This window comes from Oncorhynchus masou, chromosome 2, assembly GCF_036934945.1.
Source record: "Oncorhynchus masou masou isolate Uvic2021 chromosome 2, UVic_Omas_1.1, whole genome shotgun sequence".
NCBI lineage: Eukaryota > Metazoa > Chordata > Actinopteri > Salmoniformes > Salmonidae > Oncorhynchus > Oncorhynchus masou.
In genome coordinates, this window is record NC_088213.1 from 34,054,517 (window position 1) to 34,067,347 (window position 12,831).

The 12,831-nt window shown below is 41.0% G+C and overlaps 1 protein-coding gene across 2 annotated transcripts; it reads right to left on the reverse strand.

The window, feature by feature from the left end:
- Nucleotides 1-1,189: 1,189 nt before the first annotated feature.
- On the reverse strand, nt 1,190-12,822 carry LOC135559430 (lysine--tRNA ligase-like). Of its 2 annotated transcripts, XM_064993583.1 has the most exons (15): nt 12,713-12,813; nt 6,170-6,358; nt 5,849-5,990; nt 5,507-5,672; nt 5,308-5,401; nt 5,023-5,209; nt 4,540-4,665; nt 4,192-4,311; nt 3,943-4,105; nt 3,641-3,814; nt 3,450-3,535; nt 3,268-3,353; nt 2,964-3,090; nt 2,595-2,738; nt 1,190-1,677 (listed from the first exon to the last, which is right to left on the reverse strand). In XM_064993583.1, the coding sequence occupies exons 2-15, from the start codon at nt 6,310-6,312 to the stop codon at nt 1,603-1,605; spliced, it is 1,833 nt and encodes a 610-aa protein (XP_064849655.1). In that variant the 5' UTR covers nt 6,313-6,358; nt 12,713-12,813; the 3' UTR covers nt 1,190-1,602. The 2 variants fall into 2 exon arrangements, with proteins under 2 accessions (XP_064849655.1, XP_064849662.1); XM_064993590.1 differs by lacking the exon at nt 6,170-6,358 and having other exon boundaries at nt 12,713-12,822.
- Between the last annotated feature and the right edge of the window lie 9 nt (nt 12,823-12,831).

The window sequence follows — 12,831 nt, forward strand, 5'->3', positions numbered from 1 at the left end:
GAATGACGACATCGTTTGGACTACCTATCTTTTGATCATTGTGCAGCCACAGAATGAATTGTGAGCAAGGCCTCAAAAAAGCTTTATATACCAGAGCTGCGAGAAAAGTTCTATATGTTATTGAAACAATGTTGCGATTGTTTGTGAGAATGCCAACAGGTGTGGTTCTCATGGGGGAAAGATTCTATTTGGGAAAGATTCCTTGTCATGGAACCCAAGAAGGGGAGTGAGGTGTGTGTGTGTGCTCAAACACACATGCATGTGGGGGTCTGGGAGAGGAAGTGTGTCCATCTGATGAATGGGCATGTGCCTGAACTCCATTTTATACACTAATTGTAGTCTCCCCATTTCTAATGACCTGTAATTTTTGACCGGGAGCACCACAGATGTACAAAAGTTAAATCAAACACCCAAAGTTTTATGAAAATCAACTAAATGTATTTTGTGTTCAGATGCCCTGTGTGGACAGTCATGGAACCTTATGACAATCAGATGAAATTAACTCAATTTCTCAGAGAGAACTTGTAAATCAGTCCAATTTGACCAGAACAGGAGGGTTAAACAAATTCTGTTTTTTTGATAGATTTCACACTAGGGTCCAACAGTACTTTGCATCATGACTAGAAAGTGACTGACTGCATTCACTAGAAATGAACTTGCAGAACACATCTACTCACCTTGTGCTCTTCCTCCTCTAATCAAAGGTATTGTACACAGGTCCTCCCACACAATCCTTTTAGGGGTGGGGTGCACATTGGTCGTCAAATATTCAGTCACTAGAGGTGTATTCATTAAGTCTTGCAACAGAAACCGTTTACCATTTAACAAACAGAAGGAAACAGGGATTGTGCTACCTGAATTTGTCCAATAGAAACTCTAGTTTGTTTCTAAATGTTTTCTGTTTGGAAAAAAGACAAAACATTTTATAACAGAATAGGTGGTCATTCTGCCAAACAGTTTCTATTGGACAAATTCTGGTACGTTCCTCCGTTTTGTTTGTTTCCGTTTAAGAAATGTTTTGCAACAGATGCGGCTGAATGACTACACCCCTGGTTTATCCAAAAATGTATGAAAAAGTACGTAATAAAGACCATGGCTAAAGAACAGACCAGTAACCTAAGCCTACTACTACAGTATATCAGCTGCAGACACATACTTTGACATGTAACTCAAACATGGGAATACAGAATCACATATTTGTCAAATTTTATTTTTGTGCCAATGGCAGTTGTGAGTGAACATATTTTTTTTAGTAGTTGGACTGTATAGCATACAATAACACAACAAACATGTCCAGAAACCCTCATTCACTGACATTACATTGGGCTTGGATGTCCACCACACTAATGAGGGAAGAAGGAATAGAGACAAAGCACAAGGTAATAAGAGCATACAATTTAATGTTTAATGTAATGGTGGAACAATTATTTAAGTAACTTATTTCCCTTAATAATGCAGATTGCAAGATTCAAACCATATGATAAAATGGAAAACAGTCAATTCCACCGGGACACAGTGAGACCAGACCAATCTGATTATTTCCCCAGGCTTCATCACCATGCCAACCTCTGCAGAGATCTGCCAGCAGGCGAGGTCACAATACTACACAGAGGTGCCCTCTGTGAGAGGGGCTGTCTTGTTGTCATCAGGCTTCATGGCAGGGAAGAACAGCACCTCCTGTGAAACAGAATTAACATCAGGTGGTTTCACAGACAGAGTCCTGCTGAAGTGCATTCAAGTTTGTAGTGTATTGCATGTGTAAACAAGCATCAAAACAGTGTCCCCTACTGCATAATAATAAACATGCATGCCTAAAGCCTTGTTCCATTGGCAGTTTGAAGCGACTCACATGTAAATTATTTTGCAATTCCGGTTCAAATCTATTACTTTTCCTGCAGTCTGAACATCCAAAAAGCACTTGGAATCAAGGCTTGAAATATCTGGTTCCATGTGCTACAGTACAATGGAAGTCAGATACAAATCTGATTCCTGGCCATTCAACTTGTGTCTGAACAGTCAAATCTGATTTATTGTTTTTTAGACATATTTGGCATATCTTGTTGCTTGCTAGCTACTCGGTTGACAGTGTGATAAGAACACGTGGTAGCTAACGAGCTTGTTAATGGTTTACAAACAAATGACTGGCTGAACAGCTACCTAGCTAGCGGACTGCTGTGGCTAGCCAAAAAGGACTCCTTTTGAAACGTGGATCATCTTATCCTTTGAGTCTTTATAAGTGTTCTTACACTATGACTTTGAACATTTAAAGCAACTGGGAAACATCCATGGCAGACATTGTCGTCATCTTAGCTGCTACATAACTTCTGAGTGATAGGAAGCACAAGCACCACCACCAATCAGACTACACCACTGAGCACACACCAGTCATTAATATGACAACTAGCATAGCCATGTCCGCAAATGACTGCCATCTGACCCCCCCCCCCCATTTGGTCACTTGTAAATTCCTGTTTGAACACTCAGTATTCCAAAACAGACTTGAAAAACTACATTGATTTGAGCATTAAGGCCTACAGTGCTTTAGAGATTGCACAGGATCTATATGGACCTCTGTCTGTATGTATTGACTGTACCTTGATGTTGTTGGAGTCTGTGAGGAACATGGTAAGACGGTCAAGGCCCATGCCCCAGCCAGCAGTTGGTGGCAGGCCATACTCTAGTGCCGTGCAGAAAGTCTCATCAATGGACATGCTCTCGTCATCACCCTCTGCCTTGGCCTAATAAAACACAAAAATTCACACAGAAGCTAGATGAAAAACAAAGTAGCTCATCAAGATTTACAGGGTGGTGGCTCAAACAGGAAAATATCACAAAGAAAATGAAGCACCAATGGTAACTAAGTTGACGTAAGGCAAGAATCTTTGGGAAATGTGTCAGTTCAGTGGCTCCAACTACTACATTGTTTCTAGCATTACTCAGCCGACTCGCCCAGGCACACTGACCTTAGCCTGTTGCTCAAAGAGCTCCCTCTGCCTGATAGGGTCGTTCAACTCAGTGTAGGCATTACAAATCTCCTTCTTCAATACAAACAGCTCAAAACGCTCCGTCAGGCCTTTCTCTGACCGGTGCCTGTATGGGCAAAGATCAAGGAGAACATAGCTAGAGACATCAGCATTGACAAGCAGGGGGCACTGCAAGACCTATGTTGACTCTTATTTGAAATGGTAACCTGCAGTCCATTGGAATGTGAATAAGAGCATTGTTGCTTGTTTTTAAACGAGTTTAATATGGATCGGAAGAGCTCACCATTTGGCCAGGGGGCTCATGATCTGTGGGTGGTCACAGATGAACGTGGGGTTGATACACGTGACTTCTAGGAAATCTCCCACCAACTGCAGGGATAAACATCAACTTCAGTTTAGTCGTGATGTCAACAACACGGAAGGGCTATAGGAGGAGGGTTTCCTGATGTAAATTAGAAAAGGCACCTTGTCAAGGAGGCGGGCAGTGGTTCTAGGAGGAGGGCACTCCACTCCTTTCTGGGCACACAGTTCATCAAAGAATGTACGTGTCTCTGGGGTGGATGGAGAGGGACAGGTCAGTAAGACAACCTAGGAAATTCTATAATTATATAGAGATATAGCTGTGGCACTGTACTGACCGGCATTCATTATCTTACCGTCACTGTCGTAGGTGTCAGCAGCTGGGAACTTGACGCCCATCTCCTTCTCCAGGTCGTGCGTCATGCTGACCCTCCTGAAGGGAGGAGTGAAGTCGATCTCATAGGACGGGCCCTCTGGACCCTCTGGATGATACTTCACTTTGTACTCTCCAGTGATGTGCTTGACCATTCCTGATGGGAAGAGAGAGAGTAGACCAGTTAGTTATGGAACCTAGCAGCTACATACCTACATGTCACTGTGAGTAACACTATATATTCACATTCCAGAATGATGAAGCAGAAACACCCCCTTCATTCACCCGAGAGAAGCTTCTCTGTGATATCCATCAAGTCATGGTAATCTGCATAGGCCATATAGAATTCGCAGGTGGTGAACTCTGGATTGTGGGTGAGGTCAATGCCTTCGTTTCTGAACTGCCGTCCAATCTCATACACTCTGTCAATCCCCCCAACCACAAGCATCTGGGGAAAGAAGACACGTAAATATGAGCATGGAGTTGAAAGTGTTTTTTCATGTGTTATTGGTCCTTCCTCGGGGGACATGTTACCTTGTGGTAGAGCTCAGGAGCGATCCTCATGTAAAGGTTCATGTCTAGGTCGTTATGGTAGGTCACAAAGGGTTTGGCCACAGCCCCACCAGGAATCAGGTTCATCATGGGCGTCTCAATCTGTAAGAAACGTGTGTTGTGGTTTTAAAGTCTCAGTTACCTATCTCCATCTATCACCAAAACCCTGTTTGTGAAAAATAAACCTTTAAAATAACTTTCCACATCAAAGAGAAGAGAGCTTTACCCCACTTGAACTCTTAACCCGAACTCCTCCACACTCCAATGTAATTTTCCTGACAAACCATATATATTTTTTTTTAAGTGCCCCCTAGTGGCCATTTCCCTCACCTCCAGGAATCCCAGCCCGTCCAGGAAGCTGCGGAGGTAAGTGATGATCTTGGCACGTGTTACAAACTTCTGCCTCACATAGTCATTGAGAATCAGATCCAGGTATCGCTGGCGAAATCGTGTTTCCTGGAGGCAACGGGTTAGAGAAAGTGTGAAGATCCCAAAAAATTGTAATTTCTTCTGCAGGTTACATGAATTAAAGGTGTCCTGTATCATCTCTCATTTATTTTTATTTTTTTAACCTTTATTTTACTAGGCAAGTCAGTTAAGAACAAATTCTTATTTTCAATGACGGCCTAGGAACAGTGGGTTAACTGCCTGTTCAGGGGCAGAGCGACAGATTTGTACCTTGTCAGCTCGGGGGTTTGAACTTGCAACCTTTCGGTTACTAGACTAACACTCTAACCACTAACCACTGCCCCATTTATATGAAGGCCTGACATGCTTTCTGTATGTCCACTACAGGATTGTGAAGGTGCTCACCTTGTCCTTGAGACCAAAGTGGAGGTGGGGCAGCATGTGCAAGCAAGGTGAAAGCAGGGTCATCTCTATGGGAATGATGCTCAACTCGCCCTTTTTGGTCTTCCCTGGATTACCACGAACACCGATGATGTCACCACGCCGCAGCTTGTTGTTGATGCGCACAAACTCCTCCTCAGACTTGTAGCTCCTGACAGGAAAGATTGACAGTCGGGGTTAGAAAAGATACATGTGGGAGTTATGAGCTCACATGAGTAGTGTAGTTCTGGGAAGGACCATGTTCTGTACCTGTTGGTTGCCATAACTTGCAGCTTGACGCCTTCCCCTCGCAAGTCATAGAAGATTAACTTGGCCCCGGACTCTCTCTTGGCATGAACACGACCTGCCAACCACAGAGTTTCACATGTCAAAAAATACAGATTGACCATCAAATGACAACATCAACTGTTTTCAAATATTGTGATTTGAAATAATATGTTGTCAGTACCTGATACATTGAGGACAATGTCTGTTAGCTGGTCTCCAGGCTGTAGGTGGTTGTATTTCTCAATGAACCCTGTGAGCGACAGATCGACATTGTACTTGTGAGGGTATGGGTCCTCTGCTGTGCCCTTCAGAGCCTGGATGGCTTGAGTGCGGATCTTAAAGTATTGCTATTGGAATAAACAATATAAAGTGAGGTTACTGCAAATGTACAAGAGCTCAATTACTGCAGCCCTATTTTTGAGAAATATATATTTTTAATCTTCTACTAAGATCAGCAGTCAAATGTTCTGAAGAAAATCACAAGAGGGAGGGAAGGACGATCATAAACATCCATATAGCTCACGTTAGGGTCCAGGGTCTCCTCATCTGCCCCGTATGCATTCTGAACAGCCTGATCATTGGTCTGCTTCTGCTCAACCTGCTCTTTGACTTTGGCTTCCTTCTCAGATGCCTTCTTCTCAGCTTTCATTCGCCTCTTCAGCTCACTGACAACAACAACAACACAGACACAGAGGGTAACATCAGGGTATCTAGTGGACTCAGGATCGAGGTTGAGGACTACTCGGGAGACTACTTTATAAAGCCATACAAGTAATTCCTAAAAAGGGAATCATTCATGACAAAAGGTTAGTTGTTTTTCTCACTGAACGGAAAAGCCACCAACCTTTTGTCACCTCGCCAGCGATTCCCCTGAATTAGAGCTGGGACTGACACTGTGCTGGGGAGAGCGAACTTTACCCCCTGAGCCCTGACCCCAAAGGCTTGACACACCTGGTGCCTGGCAGTCCTGACCACCAGAGTCAGCATGGTGATGCAGGCTGACCTACTGTGCTACACCAGTCAATGACCAGACCTGGAGAGAGACACACACACAGCTGACTTATTTCTGTGAATTTGAAACATGGGAACAACACTTCACATGTTGCGTTTATATTTTTGTTCAGTGTATATGGGTTTAGTAACACTGGTGTAAAGTAAGTAGAAACACTTTGAAGTACTACATAAGTAGTTTAAATATTTTTTGACTACTTTTACTCCACTACAATGGAGTAAAAGTCGCAGGACTTTGCAGTTCGAAAACTCTCATTTTCATATGGCCCTGATATATACCGGGGGTGTCTCTCTATAAAAGTCCCTGGCCTCACATCAAAACACAGATTTAAGAGTCAAACTATCGTTCAAAATGAACAACCAACCCTTGTCAATGTTGATGTCCTATTTCGGGTCGTGATTTGGTTAAGTTAAATAACAAAGCAACTGATTTCCCAGCGAAATTCCAGAATTTACAGAATGACTGTAAATTCTCTTCTAACCAGTGATATAAAAATTCTCATATTCCGTGTGTCATTTGAATAGGGAACTGACAGCGTTTTAGCAACATTACTTAAAAAAAAAACATTTTCTGACAATGTGACCAGTTAGATATGGTCATTTCCACATCTTAATAAATTCATAGAATGATTGGGAACAACATTTGAAAACTATCACAATGTAGAGTGGGAAAGTGGCCATGCGTTTGGAGAAAAATAATAGATACTGCAGTAAATAATTTACCACAAAAAAAACATCTGTCTCACCCAGGACCAGAGTCTACGCAGACTGGTGCAGAATAACCAATCAAAGCCAACAGTAGGCCTTTATGCCACACATGCCTCCTATCATTCGATTTGAACTGGACTGTGTTTACTGGCAGTAGCAACGACGCGATTTTAGATCATTAGAAAGCATTCGCCAAAAGCCACAAAATACACCTGAATGGATTTCTACAAATATTTAAATATCATGGGAGTCCTATTGATCAATCAACCATGAAAAGGTAGGCTCCCTCTCCCTTAGTTATGCACATCAACAACAGCAAGATCAACAACTAATGCTATCCAGAGCGAGATTAGATGAACACTCTTAAACCATTGCCTGGCAATGCATGCTTGTCCCCAACCCACGTTTGACAACTGAATGGGAACTTTCCGGCACGCACAGTTGATCAATGCCAAATACATTTGATTGACAACTAATTACCTTCAGTGTGTCAGTGTGCTCTGGGTCATTCGTAAATTCAGCGCATTGTCAGATTGTCTGTTCGTAAATTCAGAGTGTTTTGCTCTCCAAGTATTCAGAGCCACACACACACACACACACACTACACTGGACGCTGTGGTTGAGGAGTAGGGTTGATCCGAGCGTTCCTCACAATGGCAGTCAAGCATCAAGTCAAATGGCCACCTCACTCGACCATTTTACTCGCTCTAGCAGAGCTGGTTAGGCTGTTTACATGTTATTTAGAGCATTAGTGACTAACTGCACTAGTGGCAACAATTCATCAGTTATTCTGCGCTCTGGCACATTCAGACGAGAGTGCTCTAAAATTGGAGTAGATAGCCAGAGTGAATTTACAAATGCAAGAGATATGCTAACTGGATAATAGTTGTTCAAGTTCAGCATAGTTAACTAGATAGCCAGCAACGCGATTCACATTTATTGCTAGCTGAACAAATGACACCTGTATCTCTAGTTGTAACCACCAAAAACAATATGGGGAAAAAGGTCAGTCACTCATCCAATGACATCCTCCTTAGCTGGCTGGCTAGCGACCTAACGTTAGGCGCCATGCTTTGAGCTTGCTAAATAAATAGATTTGCTAGCTTATTAGCCATGTTATGACTGACTTGTGATCATTGCCTTGCTAGTTATATTGTATTGGAATTCCCAGGATTAGTTCAATTTCTTCATATTTGTTGAGTAGTTAAAGTGTTGTCAGTTCAACTTTAAACAGAGCATACAACCTAATCATTTTCCCGTTCTATTAATGTTAATGTGATGAGTGACTAACAAAATAGTGTTGCTTTAAAAAAAACGTTCTACATTGGCAACCCACTTTTTAAAAAAAATCCAACAATCCAACATGTAGCTGTCTGCTTTCTACAAGTTGTCCTCTAACCAGTGATATCCACATTATTCCCAGATTCCATGTGCTTTTTCAGTAGGGTCCCTTTGAACAGGATTTGCAATCTGACCCCCCCCCTGTTCTATTGATTACAACTTGATATCGATATGAGTGATTGACAAATAAGTGTTGCATTTCCCTTTGTTTTGGCGAACCCCAAATCAAAACGTGAATCGTTTCAGGAAGCTAGGCGAATGTCGCACGTCACTAATTCACAGGTGAGGCACTTAAATGTAAAACATTTTTGGGGGATAAAAATAGAAATGCATTCTGGAACGTGAACTTTCATGTGCCTTAATAACAAACTTGAATGCCATCTGTAAATATGAATCAAATTGTTAAATTCCGAGCCCAGTTGGTTTAGCCAAGGAAAAAGACAGGAATCTTCCCGCTGGCCATGATTGGCTGAAATAATGGATGGGGCTGGTCATACCGAGAGATGAGTTTGGATTGGTCTGTAATGTAGCATGCTTCTGTCTATAACATGAGCTGCTCAGTACGTCAATCTGTTTGTACTGTATGGGTTGGGATTATGGTTCATTATTTAGCTAGCTACCCTTTACATCTAAACAAAATACTACTTCGCCAGATGATAACACGACCCATCAAGTTAGCCAGGTGTGTCTGGGGATGATTACAACCATCTATTGTATTTAATTATTTTTGCTACTACTTTCACTACTTTTAGTCTTGAAATCTTTGTTTGTTTACTACACTACTCACTCTGTTTAGCACATGGCCTCACATGTGAATCCTTAAAGAGATTGGTGGGGATAGGCTCAAGGAGGGTGTGAACTATGCTGAATGGGTGTAGACAAAGAGCTCTCCAGTAGGAGTACCTAAACATTCAATGGCCATTTTCTCAAAAGTAGTGATACAAGTTTTACTTTCAAAGCAGAATTACTTACCCATTGTTCCTCAACTGCATTGTATGATACACGATTTTGAAGTCGATAACTATTTTCAACTTATGTTTTAGGAATAACAATGGAACTCAACATTAATTTCCAATAGTATTCTAATTAAATCAGGTAAAAACTGCTGACTGAGTCAGTGCTGTGATTGATTTATTTTGATGATATACCTGACATCGTGAAAACAGCTTTGTCCTGTCTAATCACGTTTGAGTGTCAAAAAAAGTTAAGCATTTTCATTGACTTTTGATAATGAAGTACAGTTGAAGTCAGAAGTTTACATACACCTTAGCCAAATACATTTAAACTCAGTTTCACAAATCCTGACATTTAATCCTAGTAAAAAGTCCTTGTCTTAGGTCAGTTAGGATCACCACTTTATTTTAAGAATGTGAAATGTCAGAATAATAGTAGAGAGTGATATATTTCAGCTTTTCTTTCTTTCATCATATTCCCAGTGGGTCAGAAGTTTACATACACTCAATTAGTATTTGGAAGCTTTACATTTAAATTGTTTAACTTGGGTCAAACGTTTTGGGTTGCCTTCCACAAGATTCCCAAAATGGGCCAAAATAAATTTTGGCCCATTCCTCCTGACAGAGCTGGTGTAGCGGAGTCAGGTTTGTAGGTCTCCTTGCTCGCACACGCTTTTTCAGTTCCGCCCACACATTTTCTATAGGATTGAGGTCAGGGCTTTGTGATGGCCATTCCAATACCTTGACTTTGTTGCCCTTAAGCCATTTTGCCACAACTTTGGAAGTTTGCGACCAAACTTTAACTTCCTGACTGATGTCTTGAGATGTTGCTTCAATATATCCACATAATTTTCCTACCTCATGGTGCCATCTATTTTGTGAAGTGCACCAGTCCCTCCTGCAGCAAAGCACCCCCGTGCTTCACGGTTAGGATGGTGTTCTTCAGCTTGCAAGCACCCCCCTTTTCCCTCCAAACATAATGATGGTCATTATGGCCAAGCAGTTCTATTTTTGTTTCATCAGACCAGAGGACATTTCTCCAAAAAGTACGATCTTCGTCCCCATGTGCAGTTGCAAACCGTAGTCTGGCTTTTTTATGGTGGTTCTGGAGCAGTGGCTTCTTCCTTGCTGAGCGGCCTTTCAGGTTATGTCGATATAGGACTTGTTTTTACTGTGGATATATATACTTTTGTACCTGTTTCCTCCAGCATCTTCACAAGGTCCTTTGCTGTTGTTCTGAGATTGATTTGCACTTTTCGCACCAAAGTACGTTCATCTCTAGGAGACAGAACGCATCTCCTTCCTGAGAGGTATGATGGCTGCATGGTCCCATGGTGTTTATACTTGCGTACTATTGTTTGTACAGATGAACGTGGCATTTGGAAATTGCTCCCAAAGATGAACCAGACTTATGGAGGTCTATCATTTATTTTTTGAGGTCTTGGCTGATTTCTTTTAATTTTCCCATGATGTCAAGCAAAGAGGCACTGTGTTTGAAGGTAGGCCTTGAAATACATCCACAGGTACACCTCCAATTGACTCAAATTATGTCAATTAGCCTATCAGAAGCTTCTAAAGCCATGACATTTTCTGGAATTTTCCAAGCTGTTTAAAGGCACAATCAACTTAGTGTGTAAACTTCTGACGAACTGGAATTGTGATACAATGAATTATAAGTGAAATAACTTGTAAACAATTCTTAGAATAATTACATGTGTCATGCACAAAGTAGATGTCCTAACCAACTTACCAAAACTATAGTTTGTTAACAAGACATTTGTGGAGTGGTTGAAAACTAGTTTTAATGACTCCAACCTAAGTGTATGTAAACTTCTGACTTCAACTGTACATGGACTCACATGTGTATCCTTAAAGAGATTGATGTGGCTAGGGCTTAAGAGGGTGGGAACTACGCTGAATGGATATAGAGAAAGAAGAGCTCTCCAGTAGGTGTACCAAAACATTCAAGGGACATTAACTTGTAACCCCAAAAGTGGGGTTACAAGTTAACCAGTGTTGTGTATGATATACTATTTTGTAGTCTGTATTTTCATCCAATGTAAAAAACACTATTTCAAATGTTGCTACATAAGACCGGATTGAAGTGGTGGGTCAAAAATGCATCACTTCAAAATGTAGCTGGCTGTCTTCAACAGGTTGTCCTTTAAGCCAGTGATAGTGATGTAAACAATATTTCCAGTTTCTGTTTTTTTTTTGTGTTGGTTTCAACAGCGCATACAATCTGATTTCCCCCTTAAATCGCTATGAGTGTTTAATATATCACAAAATGTGTCTGCATATTGATTTGGACACAAACTCTGTTTTGACATTGAGCCATTTATCAAAAGTTCTTGTCAACACATAAATAGCATATCAGTATGACCTGAACGGTTGGTGAAGTCAGGAAGCAGCAACAGCATCATTTTCAATTTGTTTTAGGAATAACTTAACATTAATTTCCAATTGAATCAGGTTAAAACTGCTGAATGAGTCCAAAAACGTACTGTGATTTTTTGTTGATAAAACCCGTTCTCACCATTTCAGATATGCCCTGTCTAGTCAGTGTTAAAAGAAAAATCGTAGTTTTTGCCTAATATAAGTAATAAGAATTAAGTATAATAAAAACCAAATACTTAGACTTTTACACAAGGAATATTTTACTTTAACTTTCACTTGACTCATTTTTATATTAAGGTAACTTTACTTTTACTCAAGTATGACAATTGGGTAATTTTTCCACTGAGTAGGAAGAACATTTTCACTATCATTCTGCGCTGATCAGTCAGACCATGTAGCCTAGAAGTAATTTAGCTAGCTAAATCCACTAGCTAGCAATCAATCCCATTGCAGAAGTGGGATTATAGGATAATTCGCTTGGATGCATAAAGCTGATGAGTTCAATGTTTCCCCACATAAATAGCACACCAGTATCACTTGAAAGTTTGCTGAATTTGGCATTACGGTAAAGCTAAAAAGGCTAACACTACTTTCGCTAAAACGTGGTTTTGTTCATAAACCTACATGAAAACAAGAAACTTCAAATCAGCAAATAACCATGGGTAATTTGTACGATGCAATATGGGTTTTGTAGTCATCTACGCACAGAATATGATGATAAGCAAGCATGCGTGCACATTAAAGGACTACAAGCAGCACGCGCGATATGCAACTTGAACCGAATGGACCATTGGAATTTGTATGCACATTCGCTATGGTAAACTTGTTTTTCCATCGTGCTTTATCCGAACTGGTGCAACAATATCCTACTACTTTTATCGTTTAATAACAAGGATGTGATCCACATACACCATCAAAGTGTTGCAAACGTCTTCATAAATGCTGTCTAAAAAAAGAGTGAATCGACAATGGCTTACTTTTTGCTGAGTTTCTCTGCATCCACCTCGGTAACGTCTGCCATCTTATTTTTCTCCTTCGCTAGGCTTTGTCGGGCGTTGGCATCCAACGTTATGGTGCATTACCGCCACCTACAGTA